This window comes from Saccostrea cucullata, unplaced genomic scaffold (genome assembly GCF_032062105.1).
Source record: "Saccostrea cucullata isolate Sc308-1 unplaced genomic scaffold, CSIRO_AGI_Scuc_v1 ctg7221, whole genome shotgun sequence".
Lineage (NCBI taxonomy): Eukaryota > Metazoa > Mollusca > Bivalvia > Ostreida > Ostreidae > Saccostrea > Saccostrea cuccullata.
Window position 1 is genome coordinate 31,013 of NW_026935374.1, and position 18,891 is coordinate 49,903.

At 32.9% G+C, this 18,891-nt stretch overlaps 1 protein-coding gene across 2 annotated transcripts; it reads right to left on the bottom strand.

The window, feature by feature from the left end:
- Nucleotides 1-3,894: 3,894 nt before the first annotated feature.
- LOC134242588 (uncharacterized) lies at nucleotides 3,895-17,596 on the bottom strand. Of its 2 annotated transcripts, XM_062724688.1 has the most exons (4): nucleotides 16,204-17,596; nucleotides 8,746-9,192; nucleotides 8,022-8,237; nucleotides 3,895-7,728 (listed from the first exon to the last, which is right to left on the bottom strand). In XM_062724688.1, exons 2-4 carry the CDS (start codon nucleotides 9,190-9,192, stop codon nucleotides 7,459-7,461), a joined length of 933 nt encoding a protein of 310 aa, XP_062580672.1. In that variant the 5' UTR covers nucleotides 16,204-17,596; the 3' UTR covers nucleotides 3,895-7,458. The 2 variants fall into 2 exon arrangements, with proteins under 2 accessions (XP_062580672.1, XP_062580671.1); XM_062724687.1 differs by lacking the exon at nucleotides 16,204-17,596 and having other exon boundaries at nucleotides 8,746-9,504.
- Between the last annotated feature and the right edge of the window lie 1,295 nt (nucleotides 17,597-18,891).

The window sequence follows — 18,891 nt, forward strand, 5'->3', positions numbered from 1 at the left end:
ACAAAGTGAACAAATCATGTGACTTCGGTCTGAAACGTCAGGACGAAGTAATTATATCAAGAATACGTATTGGTCACTCTAAAATTACACATGAATACTTGCTGAATCGGGAGTCTCAGCCGGAGTGTATATCCTGTGACTGTCCGATAACTGTCAATCATATTTTATTAGAATGTTCTGATTTTTCGCCAATTCGAAGTAGACTTTTTGGAAATGCAAAAACGATATATGACCTTTTTACAAATGTAAATGTACATGCAATTTTGGAATATTTACATGAAACTGATTTTTACAATAAAATATAGAAATGATTAGAGCAATTTTATGATATATATTTAGATGATTTTATTTTTAACAGTTTACATATTTTAAATTTCCAGTCCGTCGGATGGGACTTTAAATGGTGCCCCGTGTCAAGGATAACAACCCCCTTGGCACGCAAAAGATCGTTTCTCTGGAGTTCGATAAAGAGTAGGCTCATTGGGGGCCGCCAGAGAAACCAAAAGCTTTCAAAAACCGGTTAATACTTGCCCGCCAAAATATGGCTGAAATATTGCCGACTTGGCGTTAAACAATATAAAATCAATCAATCAATCCTCTTATAATACACGAAACCCCAAGAGCTTCGGGGGGGGTGTACTCCCTTGGCCTCCACCAGGGCTTCGCCCAGGACCCATTGGGGCCCTTACGGCCGCCCCAGACCTCTTGCCTCAACTAAGTTATACCTGCCCCCTCCCAAAATCCTGTATCCGAATATGGTATATAAATGATTAGTCTTTTAGAATACGGTAAGACATGGAAAAAAAATAATCTGTCCTTGATAATCTTGAAAATAAATAATTTGTCCTTGACAAGCATGAAAATAAATAATCCGTCTAAAAAAAATTGCCAGCCCCCCCCCCCCTCTGGATCAAATGGTCGTCCCCTTATGCTCCATATTCACATTACTGTGCGTGGTACTCGTCATAGCTAGTGTGTGATGGAATATCGAATATTTTCGGTGCGACTTAACATCGCATACATGTACACATAAATACAGACTTTAAAGACGGAATTCTAAAATCCGAATTTGTGTTAATCAAAGGATAAATAGATTTCATTTTTTTTTCTTTTTCAAAAGAATTAATCAGAATAAGTTCGGAACTAATATACAATAGGTGTTTATGTATGATAAAATAAATAAAGAGTCTTTTGAAAATAAATTCATTCAAATATCCTGTGTTACGCCTCTTTATGTAATATTATAGCAGGCTTGCACGTTTAAAACATATCGGGCATTCAACTCCATGGTTAATAGGGCAAATCCGGTTGTTTATTGTTCAGGTATTTCTTTTTAAATAAGTCATGTGTACAGATTTTACTGATATGAAAGCTTTAAACCCGTGTATAAGGTACGAAACAATTTTGTCAACAACAAAAATGACTTTGCTTCCAACTGGTCTGGGTTTGATCAATATGGGTATCTTGATATTAATAATCAAAGTACTGAAAGTACTGATAGACGGAGGCTTCATATTTGACAGATCTTAAAGGAATAAATATTTGTTAAACATTGCTGTAGAGTATACTATGAGTAATATTGTGTGGTTTTATAAATCAGGATTTGTTATAATGAAACTGCAATATTCATAGAATTTTTGTGATATTTTGATATTATTTTTGAAATTTGAATTTCACTTTGATTAAAATTAACAGATATTTAGGTGAATAGTTTTCAAAAACAGACACGTTGAACGTAAGAAACAGTAATTGACCTAGTAGGTCACATTGACCTACTTTTTTGTCTATATAAAAGACCAAAATGCATCAACAGACAAAGTTTGATATTCTTATCGAATAAGTACTCATGAGTCTTATATAAAGCCATAAATTGTCAGAAGTACGTCACCTTGATCTACTTTTTGGTTATCAAACTTTGATAATTTATTAGCTAATAGTCCTGTAAATATTTATATACAAGAGGCCCAAGGACCTTGAATCGTACTTTTAATGAATTGTACTATATATCACTTGTAATAAAAAACCTTCAATTCTATTAGTATCACAAGACCTAAAATGCATCAATTAGAAAATTTTGATAATATTTAGCCAGTTAAGACTGAATATATTATAATATAATTGAAAGATACCATAGGTAAGTCACAGTGACCTATCTTTTGATTGAAATTTTTTGAGGACTCACGATACATTAATTGACAAACACTGATGATTCTAATTAAGTACCTGAAATATTCAAAAGAGGTCACCATGACCTACTTTTTGGTCAACATTCTCTGGAAATCCAAGATGCATCAACTGACAAAGTTTGACAATTCTAAGTCAATTAGTACCAGAGATAATTAAATATAGCCATCAAAAGTCAAAAGTAGGTTATGGTTACCTACTTTTTGATTGACGTTATCCAAGAACCCAAGATGCCTAAACTGACAAAAATTTTGATGATTCTAAGCCAATACTTCTTGTTGGTTATTCAATAAAACCCTAATATGCCTTAACCGCTAAAGTTTGATGACTCCAAAGTCAATAAGTACCAGATATAATTAAATATAGCCATAAAATGTAAGAAGTCGGTCACATTGACCTTCTTTATGGTCGACCTTTTTCAAAACCCCAAGGTGTCTAGACTGACAAAATTTTGATGATTCTAAGCTAATACGTAATTCAAAAGTAGGTCACCATGACCTAATTTTTGGTCGACAATCTCCGAAAACCCAAAATGCATCAATTGACAAAGTTTTATGATTTTAAGTATGAGAGATACTAAACTTTATCCACAAAATGTCAAAATTAGGTCATCATGACCTACTTTTGGTCATCACTCTGCGAGAACACAAGATGCATCAACTCACAAAGTTTGATGATTTTAAGCCAATAAGAACTGGAGATACATAAATAAAGCCATAAAATTTCATAAGTAGGTCACCGTGACCTACTTTTTGGTCGTCACTCTCCGAAAACTAAAGATGCAGAGACTCACAAAGTTTGATGATCCTAAGCCAATGAATACCTAAGATACTGAAATATAGCAATAAAATGTCGTAAGTAGGTTATCATGACATACATTTATGTTGATATTTTCAAAGTTGCAAGATGCATGTGCTGACCAAGTTTGATAGTTGTATGTCTAAATGTAATCAGAATGTGCCTTTTAAACAATTTGATAACAAATGCGTGCAAAATTCAAAAAGAAAGGTTGCAGTGATGCCTTTTTCATAATTATGTCTTAAGGTTGCAAGATGCATTAACTTACAAGATTTTATGATTATAATCCTCTCTGTGTTTGAAATAATGGGATGAAAAATTTTAAAAAGTTTTAGTTATAAAGTTAGAGATGTAGGTCACAGTGATCCAAGATGCATCAACTGTTAAAGTTTGATGATTGTAGCCTTTAAATTGTCCAAAATATGCCTTCAAATCAAGCAATACCCACAAATTTTGAAGAGTATGCATTGTGATTTACTTTTAAGTTATCATGATTTTGAGTTTTATCTTGAGTCCATGCCCTTTTGACCAAGGGTAATATCCCATGCAAATATCAATCTTGAATATATTCTGATCCTTGTATGTAAGTTTGATGAAGATATGTCTGGTGGCTATGGAGAAGATACTTCATCAACTATTTTCCCTTGTTTTAGCATACTAACCCTTTAGTATAAATGGTAGCATTTTGCCAAGGATACCCTATGACAAGTTTGGCACTGATTGGTCATGGATTCTCTTCCTATATTCAAAGAAGTTTATGCACACTTTACAAATGGCCATATCATTAGCTCTTTATGCCTTTGGATTAGAAGATCTTATAACATAGTACAGTTTGTCTTAAAACAGACTTTTCCTTGTCTTTGTGATTAGAAATGGTTTGATCTATAGCTTTAAAGCAACACAAAAAAAATGTTAAAAGTAAAACAAGTTTATTAACATGCAATAAATGTTTTTGAACACATTTTTTGAGTAGAGCAAAATATTATGCTTAGTTACTTTATGTAACTGTATGAAAACAAGAATTTTCCTAGGGCTTGCTATTTAACAACTATTTGTTTATGGAGAACTGTTGCTTACAATAAAAAGATATATCTTGACAAATTTGACAAACAATATATCAGGCAGTTTTAAATGTAGTATTATACTACCGGTAGAAGTGATATTCCTTTTCAGTTTATTAGTTCAAAACAATCTGTTTTTAAAAAATGAGACGTGATTACAAATTATATTTTGTTTAAGTAATAATTGATGACTATGTATGCTTTTCGATTACTTTTTTAAAGAAAAGAAATCACTCTACCAATGATATAGGTATAAAAAAAATGACATGAATACCAATGATAAGAAGTAATCTTGTATATAAAAAAATTGCAGAAATGCAAGTAAGTATAAACAATATTACAATGTACTATTGTTATTTAAAATTGTGTCATATCTAAGGAATGAAGTAGTTGAAAAGTTCATGAACAATTATGCAATTGATACCAGAACAAAACAATATGTACCCTTGTATACATAAAGCATCTACCCGTGCAATGTATACTAAACAAAAATAGTTCAATATAAAATAATGCAACAGCATTAAAACAAACAAACGTCTAAAATTGTAAATATATACAACTTGTCTCTAAATCCACAAGTACATATTCATGTTCATTGACAATTTGACACAAACTACAAAACAGTTCAGTTTTTCACAATCTTATGAAATTATGGACATATATCTTTTCAGATTTCTCCTTAAAACATTGAGGAATGTTTACAAATTACAAGTGTGTATAGAACAAAAATAATAAATGTATGACTATGATCACATGATGATTTCTGCTTTTCTGTTACTGTGTTAAAACAATGACTTAAGCAATCATATATGGTAAAAAAAAATATTATTAATATCAATGTTAAGAAATAATCATGTATCAAAAACAAAAAAAACAAAAAAAAAAAACATAAAAGTTTGAGATCTGAAAGAGGTAGAAGACAAATACAAAATGCATAACAGTATAATCACTATTACAATGTCCTCTTGTCAAAAAGAAACATCTAAGAAGTACTTGGAAAGTTCATGAACAACCATGCAATTGGTACCAGAACAAAACAATATTTATCCTTGTATACATGAAGCATGTACTTGTGCAATGTATACTGAACAAAATAGGTCCAATATAAAATAATGCAACAGCATTAAAACAAACAAACGTCTAAAATTGTAAATATATACAACTTGTCTCTAAATCCACAAGTACATGTTCATGTTCATTGACAATTTGACACAAACTACAAAACAGTTCAGTTTTTCACAATCTTATGAAATTATGGACATATATCTTTTCAGATTTCTCCTTAAAACATTGAGGAATGTTTACAAATTACAAGTGTGTATAGAACAAAAATAATAAATGTATGACTATGATCACATGATGATTTCTGCTTTTCTGTTACTGTGTTAAAACAATGACTTAAGCAATCATATATGGTAAAAAAAAATATTATTAATATCAATGTTAAGAAATAATCATGTATCCAAAAAAAAAAAAAAAAAGAAAAAAAAACATAAAAGTTTGAGATCTGAAAGAGGTAGAAGACAAATACAAAATGCATAACAGTATAATCACTATTACAATGTCCTCTTGTCAAAAAGAAACATCTAAGAAGTACTTGGAAAGTTCATGAACAACCATGCAATTGGTACCAGAACAAAACAATATTTACCCTTGTATACATAAAGCATGTACCTGTGCAATGTATACTAAACAAAATAGGTCCAATATAAAATAATGCAACAGCATTAAAACAAACAAACGTCTAAAATTGTAAATATATACAACTTGTCTCTAAATCCACAAGTACATGTTCATGTTTAGTGACAATTTGACACAAACTACAAAACAGTTCAGTTTTTCACAATCTTATGAAATTATGGACATATATCTTTTCAGATTTCTCCTTAAAACATTGAGGAATGTTTACGAATTACAAGTGTGTATAGAACAAAAATAATAAATGTATGACTATGATCACATAATGATTTCTGCTTTTCAGTTACTGTGTTAAAACAATGACTTTAACAATCATATACATATGGTAAAAAAAAATTATCAATGTTAAGAAATAATCATGTTTCAAAAAAAACCAGAAACATAAAAGTTTGAGATCTGAAAGAGGTAGAAGACAAATACAAAATGCATAACAGTATAATCACTATTACAATGTCCTCTTGTCAAAAAGAAACATCTAAGCATTAAAGTACTAGGAAAGTTCATGAACAACCATGCAATTGGTACCAGAACAAAACAATATTTACCCTTGTATACATAAAGCATGTACCTGTGCAATGTATACTAAACAAAATTGGTCCAATATAAAATAATGCAACAGCATTAAAACAAACAAACATCTAACACTGTATTAGTATACAGCTTGTTTCTATATACACAAACACATGTACATGTTTAGTGACAAATTTATTCTATCATACTGAATCATTAAGTTTCTTCACAATCATATGCAATTATGGACACATCATGGTCTAAAAATGAAACAACTGTATTTGATTATTATAGGTAACAAAAGTTTGAGAATAAGATGTAAGAACATTCCAGTTATTGTGATTTAAAGAAAGAAAATGCCCTGTCTATTTCTGCTAAGTTCAACATATTACAAGGCATTTTAATGAATATGTTAGATAAGGCACCACTAGTTAGCACATATGTATGCATAGTTTTGTTTTTGGCACAGAATATAACAAATGTGTAATTTTGGCACAGAATGCATTATTACAAATACTTCCAAATACTTTCCTAAATAATATGACTTGCACTATTAAATGATTTGATAAAAATGAGTTGGCAAGAAGGGAAAATGAGGTATAATTTCTTATGATGTACATGTATTTGTATATGAAAATACAAATAGTTTTTAATACACAAGACTAAAATCATTAACTACATATGAAAAATCCATGGCAAGGCACACTGGTATACAGTGATAAACAGGAATTACTTTTCTGCCTAAGAAAATGAAACCACTCTTTTTTACTATTTGAACAATAGCATCATCTTACAATACTGTAAACCAAGTTTTATTCATGTTATATATTTAAAAGTATTGGGTCTTGTATAATAGGCAAGTATTTTTATCTCCATTTTCTCTGCTAATTATTTTTTTTCTACTTTGCATTTGTAGTGAAATTTACCGTCTGTAGTGAAAATTGTGCAGGATTGCTTCTTAGACTGTGGAGTTGCGAATTAAATATGACATAAATAACAATTGGCTTACAGTAAATTTACAAAAATGAAACATGAATTCGACCCAACAAAAAAATCTAGTGTGGTAAACTACCAAAATAATACTAATATCAATGACTTACTACATGGTAACTGCATGTGTTGCAAGATAAGAAAAAAAAACCCAGTTAGTACATGTATAACTATTTGATTGAAACATCAACAAATAACTGGGATCAAATTTTTAACTTCAAAGGATTTTGAATGTTTGCACATCTGATCCACTCATAGTTGCTTCTACTGGGAATGGTAGCATGGACACGACACAATTTTCTAACTGTGAAATATCCCAAGTGGATGCTTCTTCTACTTTCTTTGCGAGTTCGCCTTGGAAAGTTCCAATATTCACTTTAATGTCCTGGCATATATTTTCCTCAACCAGACATAGTTCAAATTCCTGATCTCCAAAAGAAAAAGCCTCTACTTCGCCCTTTACCACCAATGTACGTGGTTCTACTTTCTGGAAAAGATAGTTTAAAATGTACAAGACTTATTTTTGAGCACAAAATTTGGCACAAAATTTTACGTACTTTGTTCATGAAATAACATATCAATATACTGCAAATTAATTATATTCCTCTGGTGTTAATATAAATTAAAATGTTTAATTTATAAAATAATTCATTCATTTTTAAGTTTTCTTAATCATATTTCTGGTAGAAATAATTTTTTGATAAATTGTATTGTGTTTTCAGAAGTTGACTAGAACAATAACTGATACAATAGTAATGCATGCACTCAGATGACGTGTACCTTGATAACAGTATTTCTTGTAGTGTTTAACGCTTTCTTCTTTTGCCACTCTGTGACAATGCAGTGAGTTAACTCTAGGAAATCGCCCACTTTGATGTCCATTTCAGTAAGATTTCTCCATAGTGTGACGTCCATGGTGTGCCCTTGGTCCTTCAAGCACACAGTTCTTATGTTTGCTTGTTGTTGTCCAACGGGAACTACTTTAATAGCCTCATCCTGAAATAAGAGTTTACCATAAACTTTAAGGAAGGATTCTTGTCTGGATTTTGATTAAATGATATATTCCAAGTGTATTAACTATTTGCATATACATGTATTTTCATATCTATTCAGGTTTTAGAGATTTTAAAGATCATATTTTCTTTCCTTTGTCTAGCATTTGAATAATTTACAAACTGTAATTAACTTTTTTTTGTGAAATCAAAGTTTTACAAAGAAATATATAGGAAAAATGAATGAAAATCTTTTCTCAAGAATCACTGGGCCAGAAAAGGTGACACTTGTGTGGAGCGTCCACATCAAAAGTACCCAGGCTAATTTGTATTATAAATGTTTATACATATATAACGGAAACCACAGAATGTGTATATTTTATCTTGCTTTTAAATACCACGTAAAGAAGTCGTGAAAAATAGTGTTGTGAAAAAATAGTGATCTACAGTATAAAAGAATACTAGCTTCTTTGTGGTAACTGGTAAGATGATAAAGTACAAAAAATACTTACCCGAATGACCTGTCCCTGTACCGATACAATTTCCCGTAGGGACGTTTCCAGAGCCTCTTTTATTGTTTTGGATGGAGAGGTTGGTTGAATTAGCAGAACAGCTTTATCTGTCTGCTCCTTTGGCAAGTTGAGTGGTGGCGCATACATGATTTTTGAATGGGCTGAGAGTACAACTCGGTTTCCTTTAACGAGGAAGTTTCTGAGCTGAAGGGTTCTTCCTTGTTGGATTTTCACCATTTGGCTTTCGTCACTTAGAGTAGCCAGCATTGTATCTGTCTTGTCTGCAATACTGAAGTTCAGCATACTGCCCATTGTGCCACTACTGCCTTTGAACTGGGCAGTGTGCCCTACTTTAGCAACGACGACTACTATTTTCCCCATTGGATATGCCCCTGCATCCTTTCCACTGGTCTCCAGTGTCAAGTCTTTAAGACTTTTTTCCTGCATCTGAAATTTGTAAAATTTAATTTTCAGCAAATTATGGAAAAGACATACAATACATGGGCAAATCACATTATGCATATTTGATAATTATAGTTGGGTGTCACCGATAATTATTATTCATGTAATTTACCGGTATTACTAATGCATGGTTGATTTTAAAAAATTAAATATTTCTATTCCAAATTCCACATACTTGAAAGATAATTTTTGTTCAATAAAATACTATTTCCCAACTTAGCAATGAAATGTCCTTTTAAATAATAATGTACATATATCACATAAATTCTTAAAGTGATACTTCAGGTAGTCAACATTTCAATTGTTTCAAAAAGCAAGTTCTGTTAAATAGGAAATAGTACTCTTACAATGGTAAATATACAATTATTGGTTTGTGATCTGAATAATATGATTCAAGAGTGGCACAGGAAATATCAGAATTTGACATGCATGTTGTATACACATGATCTAAACAACTTCCATAATCTCTTGTAGAGCTGTGCATTATTTGTCTTACATTCAATTTTTCCAGACATGAACTGAGATCTCTTTGAGTGAAATAGTCAATATTTGTGTCTCCCATCATAACAAGGGGAATACCTGTATCTGTTTCCATTAATTCATGGACTGACATAAGAAATTTGCAAAAATTACCTATGCTTGCCACATTTATGGGACAATACATAAACAAAAGATTCACTGACGAATCCTGATAGTCAATGGAAGTAATCACAGTCTCCACTCCACACAGAGTAATTTTTCTTGGGTTGTGCAAGTTTAATTTTGAGTACACCACCATTCCAGTAAATGGTCGTCCTTCGCCATTTGTTGCATGTGAATCAAAGAGATACATATTGAATCCTGGCAGCAGATAATCCTCATCTCTATCACTATGTACAAGTCTACTTTCTGAAATAGCAATAATGTCTCCTGATTTCAGATTTTCATCATTTTCAACATCTTTCATATGACAGTGTAATGATCTTGTATTGTGATAAATAATTTTCAAATCTGATGTTATATGCTTCAGGACTGGTAAACATGTTCTTAAAACAGCATTTTCTCTTAGCCTTTTCATTTCCTGAACAACTTTTTCTGACACTGCTATTTTCTGTTCGTTCAGTGACAATATGGACAAGTTTTCTAGTTTACGGACTCTACTTAATGCAACATAATGTATATGTTCCTGTTTCCTGGTTCCAAGGTCTACGACAACATCATTTAAGGTGGATCCCTGTGCTTTATGAATTGTTTTAGCACATGCCAATCTCAAAGGAAACTGTCGTCTTGTAACATAGCATGTTTTGTAACGGCCAACTGAAAATTTTTTTGACACTTCTAGGATAGGTGTCCAACATTTGCTAATATTTTCAGTGTACAAATAAGAGTACCTCATTCTGGAAAGAGAACCAATATTTTGTTCTTCAAATAGAACCCACACAATACTACATCTCTTAGATCCAGGAACTCTAAAATCCAATTCTTTTACAATACATGGACTGCCATTAGCTAAACCATCTTCCACATCAACATTCAAACAGATTTCTGCTGGCAAATATTTTACCAAATGAACCTCTTTTTGTAATCCCATTGTTTTAGAAGGATTTTCTGGCACTTGAGCAAGAACTTTGGTCTTCAAGTCTGCAGCTATGTCACCACCTACCGTATCAATAGCCTCTATAGAACATTTGTTTCCAATTTCTGCACTATTAAATGCCACCATGTTATGATTATTTACTTTAGCATTAGTGGTAAACAAATGTAAAATAGGATTGACTTCCACTACTTGATTTAAGTCACTTGCTCGTGATTTGAGTTCTTCAATGTCACTTTCAGTATGCATGCCTTCGCGTAATCTGTTAAGCAGCTCGGCGAAAGTTTTGTCCTCTTTTTGCCTCATAATTTCATTTAATTCATAAACATCAAACAGGTCACTCCATAAATTGATTGCCAATGGTGCATAGCCATCATCCAAGTTTTCAAAAACCCATCCATCAAAAACTGGTTCCAATTGGAAAAGGTCTCCTATAGCAATAATACTCACACCACCAAAAGGAACATTGCTAGCAAAAATCTCCTGTAGTCTCAAGTTGACAAAATTGAACATTTTTTTCCCAACCATTGATATTTCATCTATGAAAATAATTTTGAGATTTTGAAACTTCACTCGCATCGTATCTAGCTGTTGCGCATCAAGAGGTTTGTAAATCAAGCTTTGATTTGCAGGTATACAGAATAATGAATGAATGGTTTGTCCTCCTATATTGTATGCCGCTTTTCCCGTTGGAGCGCACATAACAGTTTTTATAGCATCAAGGTTCTCTCCTGGCTGTTTTGTATAATAACTTGTAATAGCTTGGAAGAGACATGTTGTTAGCAAGCTTTTTCCAACTCCTGCACCTCCTGTCAAAAAGCAGTAAAAAGGAAAAAAGTCCATTTTTACTTTATGAAGAACATGGTAAAAGAAAGTTGTCTGTCTCTCATTCAGAGATCTTACACGGTTTTGATATTCAGAAACAGGCATCTGGTTTCGTACAATATCATTTCTTTCTAACTGTTTCCTTGTAATGCCCAAATCAACACCTAAATCATATTCTACACCAAAATGTTCTGGATTGAAACAGCCATGCAAGTCACATACGTCTTCTTCTTGATCAATTGCATCTTCATGCTGAACTTCAGCTGCAATAACATTATTACTGTCTTCTGCTAAATGAAGCATACATGCTTCCACAGTATCTATAACTCCTTTATCAGCTTCATATTGTGTCTTGTTTTCCTGGATGGTCTTTTGATTGTGTTTAAAATTAGCTTCAAAACTGCTGAATTCTCCAATCAAGTCCAGTTCCTCATTTCTCCAGGGATAGAATAACATAAGCTGTTCTCTAAAAAACTTTTCTGGGTCCTGATCTTTATTATACCTGACATGTCGAATGAGTTTTGAAGTCTTCCTTCTTTTAAGTATAGAGCCATCTTTCATAAGGTGCTCTTCCTGAATATTGTCATCATCATTTTCTCCATGTAAGATATCATCTTCATTTATTTCTTCCATTTCATCCTCAGGTAATACATCTTTCTTGTGAGATGAGGTCTTTTCCTTTGCTGGCAAAATTATGTCAAATTTTGCAATGAAGTCTGCTAAACAACAGACTTTGGTCTTCTTTGATATCGTTTGATCCAGTTGTCTGATTCAATATTTGTTGAATTCTCCGGTAATTCTTGCAGTGTTTCCATTGGTTTGAGCAAAAACGTTCTCTTATTTTGCCCATTCGTGTTTATGAATACAACTGTTCTACTGCTACTTCGCAAAGGCATTTGCAGTACAAGATACGCAGCTTCTTGTGCACATATTTCTACATGAGTTAGAAACTTATTTCCAATTTGTCGTACTTGTTGCCGCAAAGACATATTTCCATTTCTAGCTTCTTCACATGCTTCTTGCATTAAATTTGACATTCCTCTCTGAGACTTGGAAATATATGACACAATGTATGCAGCACAAGCATAGCCATCAAGAATAAACTGAACATCAATGTTAGCTTCCCAAGCTTTAAGAAGTAACTCATTGTAGGAATTAATGCGTATCTCAGAAACTGCTCTTTTTAAGAACACTTTTGGTGATTTCAAACTTGATCTTAGTGCAAAAAGATATCTCTCATAATTCATTCCTATCTCCTTGAGGAAAATCTCAAAATCAATTTCCTTTCCATATTTCAAGTCATTTAAATATTCAAAAATTTTGAGGTAGTCCTGCTGTACATGAGAATTTTCTTCAAAGTCTTTCTCATCAAGGGGTTCCAAGATTTCTGTTTTTGGCAATGGAGGCAAAGGAAAATTGAATCGACATACATTCTTACCTCTTTTTTTACAAGTCCTTGCATGCCTGTGTGTTTGATAGTTAATCAGTTCAGAGATGTCACCATTCTGTGAACATGTGCAATGCTTGTCAATAAAGATCTGAATTTCCTCCTTAGTACTTTCTTCATATATTGGGGCATTCTCAATCCATAGGAGCATGTGAATGTGTGGTGAACCCCTCTGTTGGAATTCAACACGAAAGAAATAATCCACAATTTTGCCTAGAGGACTGATACTGCTCTTCAAAATTTTTTGCATGAACATTTGAAATCTGTGCTGGAAATACCTCGAACATGTAACAGGGTCTTTCTTAATCAACTCACACTTTTCTGTCCATGACAACTCTTTGATGGCTTCATCAGACAAGTCTGTGTTGTTCAGTTGTTTGCTTAAAAATTTCAACAAACTTGACCACTTAGTTTCTGCCGCAGAAAAAGAGCAGAACCATGTTGGCTTTCCTAATTGTCTAATCATTGCAAATACATCTTTCTTTGCACTTTCCCAATAGGCAGGTGATCCTCTTAATGTTCTAAGTACCCTGTAACCTTCATTCAATCGAACAATATTATCAAATGCTGAAGGGTTTATTACGTCCTTAACTGTTACTTTCTTTCCATTACTTTGGCATTTCCGCATTGCAAGATTCACTTTGTCTTGTATCTGTTTAATCTGCAGCTTTTTCAATTTGAAGAACAGATTAGGTATTGAACAAGCTGCTCTTCTATCAAGTGATCTCAATTCCCATTTGCAAATAGTACTGTATGTCACTGGGACAAGTCTGTCTTTATTAGAGGGACGCTCTTGACCACAGTATATAGTAGGAAATGCAAGGTATTCTGCATGCGGATCCTGGTACATACCTAAAGAAATTTGATTCTCACCTGGTGCAAAGTTATGTGTTCTATTCAATGACCTTACATCAGCTGGATGCATTAGTGTGTCTGTATTTCCTGTCAGTCTAGTATCGAAATTAGGATCTTCAGTCCAGGTGTCTTCTGGATATTCTTCTATATTTTCGTCTGCATAAATCTCTTCTTTTTCATTCAAATCTAACCAATCTTTCTGTTCCTCTGTTATGTTCCAGTCCTCATTTACTGTTATCCCTTCATTTCTAAATAACTCACTGTTGTCAATTAACCAACGTAAAGCACTTAGACATTTCTTTGGTCTGACCGTTTCATGCAGAACATGATGTTTGAATGATAATTTACGCTTCAATTTCACTTGAATTGTCTCAGATTCTGCAAACATTCTAGGTAAACTTTTAACTGTCTTGTTTACATCTGTTGGTACATTGACAACATTTCCACGCAGACTTTTTTGTCCACCTCTTGGTTTTTCCATTATTTGCATGAAAGGAATCCGCGGACTTATTAGGCGCTCTTCCATTTCAGTTATATCTAAATGCAATGGTTTTTCTGGAAAGGAAAACCCATTCTTAACAGAACAAGATGGAACTTTCCGAGATTTTAGGTGGCGATAACATGTAACGCAAATCCATTCAATATCCCCAACACTTTTAATATCAAGTAAAAATTTTTTTCACAAACTCTGATTGACGAATTGTATCAGATTTGACAACTCCTTCCCTGAACCAAGTTTGTGTGCAACAAGAGCAAACATATGATGGTCCATTTACTACAGTAGCTTTAAAACTTGCAATAACAGCACTCATTCTCTCTGTGTGTTTGCTGTCTTTGTCAAATGTTGGTTGTTTTTCCTTATCCTGTATATTTATTGAAATTAAAGGCATACTATCAGAACTACCCTGTGTTTCAATACAACTTCTTTTGCTTGTCATGTCATTTTCATTGTGTGAATAAGCTCTCTTTCCTAACACACCTTCATTTTGGGACTTACTATGAAGAAGATTGTGGTGAGGAATACTTTGCAAGTGTTCTTCAATATACACAATAGGTTTCTTAGGTTTAAATGACAATTTTTTCATGGATAAAGCACATCCCTCAAATGCAACCTGATCAAGCATAACTTCAGACAGGGAAAGGCAAAGTTGCCTTAAAAACTGACATAAAAGTGGAAAGGATGTTAATATAGAAACTGTACATTTGCCTTCTGGGTCACACAACCCATTTATACCTCTGTTGTGAGGGTCAAAAATGTAAAAGCTACCATTGCTGTGTTTGATTGCTATTGCACAGGAATGAAAAATGAGAATTACATTGTCATAAACTGCAAATGCCCTATTCAAAAAACCCTCTAATGAAAAACTAATTTCAGAGTTAAGTGTCTGACCCATAGTACCAACAAATACTTGTTGTATATATGACGAAAAATATTTTTGTCTGTATCTGACATGATTGGGAAGTTCGTTCAGTAACAAATAATCTTGAAAAGGATTCTTTCGTAGTGTATACAATGCATCACCTGACATCAGTATTGCATGTAAATCATGCTTTGAAATTGTTGGCACACCATTTAAAAAGCTTACATACAGTAAAAACATAAAGCAGTTGCATACACATTGTTTACCTCTTGATACTTCCGAAAAATGAGCAGCACCTTGCGAAAAATCGCCTTGTAACACATTTGTAGGAAGAGAAATACTTAAATTGATATCCATATTTAACTTCCAATATCAAAGTAAAGAGGTTCAATCCTATACAAACTAACAAGAAATAAATTTACCTATTTCACCATAGACTTGTTGTTCCAGTAATCAGAGACATTACTAAGTAAAACAAGATTCTGCATCCATATTCATTCAATATATATATGGTATATTTATCCTAACTGTAATCCTCCTAACACAGAAGTAAAAATATTTCATGTAACTTTGAAAACTGAAATATCTCATAAGTATTTTGAAAAGCAATTGCAAAAACCATGGTCTTTCTATGCTTTTCAATTTTTTTTCTTTCAGAATGGTTCAGTAGATTGGTAAACAAAAATTCACAAAACATGACATCACAATCTATCTTTCAAATTCTCATGACTGCTCATTTCTCATTACATTCTCAGTCATTTCTCAATACATTCTCATTCACGTTGAAAGTTCGTCTAAAGCTTTTCAATCATTTCCAAAGTTCTTAAAATATTTGGTTAAGACGCTCTTCTGACACTGATCAACTTCTTTTCTCTTTCAATATTTCAAGAACAATTTGGACAAAATGTGAAAATAACGACATAAATAATGCTCACCTCTGGAATATAACTCTACTGCAAGGAAGGGAAAAGTCGGTTACACTGTTGAATATGGAAAAAATCCGAGGAAACCAGCAGAGCAGAAAAAGTACACAAAAACGTAAATAAATATGGCGTCGATGGAACTACTTCGCCCATGTTCGGGATTGCGAAATATTCCTACTCTCCAAAAATACATCACAAAAAACATTCTTTGACGAAAAAAGAAAAAGGTATTTTAAATTAATATTTCGTGTTTCTACTTCTTCTTATACATTTTACCTTAAAATCATCAAATTAAACAGTAAAACAGCGAACTATTTTTTATATCTGCCCCTGCTTGTGAACCCCTTACCGTATGTATGACATAGAGGTGGCGGAGGATTCGACGTCGAGTAGTTTCGCTCCGACTATGTGTTGAATCCTACAGTTTCACTTTCCAAGCATAATGATGTACACGAAAACACATGGGTTTGTAATAGACCTCATTGACGGGTCGCATAGCTCTAATGGCATGTTCGAGCCGAGTGGTTTTCCAATATTAGTACATGTTACATGTAATAGTAAACAAGTCATGTTTCTAAGATATTACTGAGATCTCAAATTCCATTAAACAATTAATTGAGAAGTAAATATGATTTTAAATCCAAAATCAGGGCATAATATGATAAACCATTTAATTTGATAAATAATGTAATGTGATAAATCAAGTAAATCCTATGAACCAAATACTTGGGTTGTAACCAATCGGGTCAATCGTGACAGATACATATTGATATCAATAACAGAGTTGTCGTTCGTTTCTCTCATATTACAGGTACATCTGCGTCTCCACACTTAGTTTGATACACAGGTGAATTCTGGTGGAGGTTTTTACAAATAAATATAAAACTAAAGTTAAAACTTATCTGTAACCAGAGATAGTTTTACTTTAATAATAAAAAAAACTATTGATAAGTGGGGTTCCTCTATCCCTCTCCGAGGATGTTAAAGCCCCCCAACTGGCAACTCCCTCTAGATCCGCCACTTCGTTTCTTCTCGTTCTTGTTTTGGTGTGAGAACCGGCGGGAAAAGGCTCAGCATATTGTAAAACATGCTTTATCATCGTCTGTTGGAACAAAATCTCCTAATATTCTGTCTGATAAAAATTAATAGTAAATCACATTTTTTTTAAATATTCCGTAGGAAATGTATTTATATACACGTCATTTTAAAAAATATTAGACAAATCCTGTTTATTTACAAAAAGCAGAACTCTTTGTTTATACTTGTATGTAACGCGATCTTTGTTTTAGATTATGCCTATCCTTGCGGTCGGTGTAACGCAGAGTCGCTCTAAAGGTAATGAAGACAATTCCACCGATAGATGGTGCTTGAGAAATCTTTCCGGTTTACATTCCATGGGCAAGACAATCCCTATACACGGAGGCTGTCATACAGCCTCCGTCTAAAAATCTTTGCCTTTTGAATGCTTTAGTTATTCGTAAGGCCAAATGATACAAAGGAAAAATGGATGCTTAGATAGGTATATATTTTTTGGCTTAATTTCATTGAAAATGATGCAAATCGTAAATTTCTAAAATATAAAGAATTTGTTAACCTTCTGTGACGTTTAAATTTTGCCTCTCTGAAACCATCCTTATTTATCTATACGTATATTTTCACTTCAAATCCCATTTCTGTGAAAATTTTAATAAAAAATGTAAAAAAAAAAATGCGGTGAAAGTTATTCATTTTACTCATTAAAACATGACCCAAGTTTATATTCGTTGAAAAAAAAATGTGTCATCTGTCCTTAAATTGGAATTATTTGGTATGTATGTCTCTACTGTTTGCCCACAAGAAGTCTATTTCCATGGTGTCCTGAAAAAATTCATAAATTCATTTTTCTTCTCCACCTACACCTGTGAAGATGCTGAATGATCATTTCGTTGATGTTCGTCAACGTACGTTTCTTTTAAAATTCACTATAAATACGTTAGTAGTAAGGGGGACAGAGAACAGTCAGTCTACAGTCAGGATGACGTCATGGGTTTTTCCCATAAAGGTCATATGAGGTCACAGTGAAGGGTGGAGTCTACAGTCAATGACGTCATTAGGTTACCTTAGTGCAAAGAGTGAGTCTACAGTCGATGACGTCATGGGTTAACTTAGTGCAAAGAATGAGTCTACAGTCAAGGAGTCTACAGTCAATGACGTCATGGGGTTTTCCAAACATTATAGAGGTGACTTTGCAGTCAAGGTGTACTCTACAATCACTGATGTTATCAATTGGTGAAATGATATTGCAGATCTTTACGAAATGACATAGCAACGCTCAGGGAAATGACATTGTAACTTTTAGAGAAATGACAATGCAGCTTTAAAACATTTTGGGGAATGCCATAGTAACTTGCAGATCTTTACGAAATGACATAGCAACACTCAGGGAAATGACATTGTAACTTTTAGAGAAATGACAATGCAACTTTAAAACATTTTGGGGAATGACATAGCAACTTGTATGGAAATTACGATCCAACTTCTAAAGAAATTTGTACCCAGACAACTTTATGATTACACCAGTATAAAAAGTCCAAGTTTTCACAAGCTTTTCACAGTCAAATTTCAGATGTAAAGGGAAAAAATAACCAAACACTTTATCATCTATAGGTATGTTTATTTTCACACAATATAAAAGTTGTTTTTAAATCTATATAACAAAAG

What these genes read in the sequence shown, in the direction of transcription:
- LOC134242588 (XM_062724687.1), bottom strand. Translation starts at nt 9,267, where the DNA reads ATGCATAATGTGATTTGCCCATGTATTGTATGTCTTTTCCATAATTTG. An exon ending in TACAGGGACAGGTCATTCGG is followed by an intron (nt 8,238 to 8,745) that starts GTAAGTATTTTT and finishes CTCTTATTTCAG; the next exon opens with GATGAGGCTATTAAAGTAGT. An exon ending in CAAGAAATACTGTTATCAAG is followed by an intron (nt 7,729 to 8,021) that starts GTACACGTCATC and finishes TATCTTTTCCAG; the next exon opens with AAAGTAGAACCACGTACATT.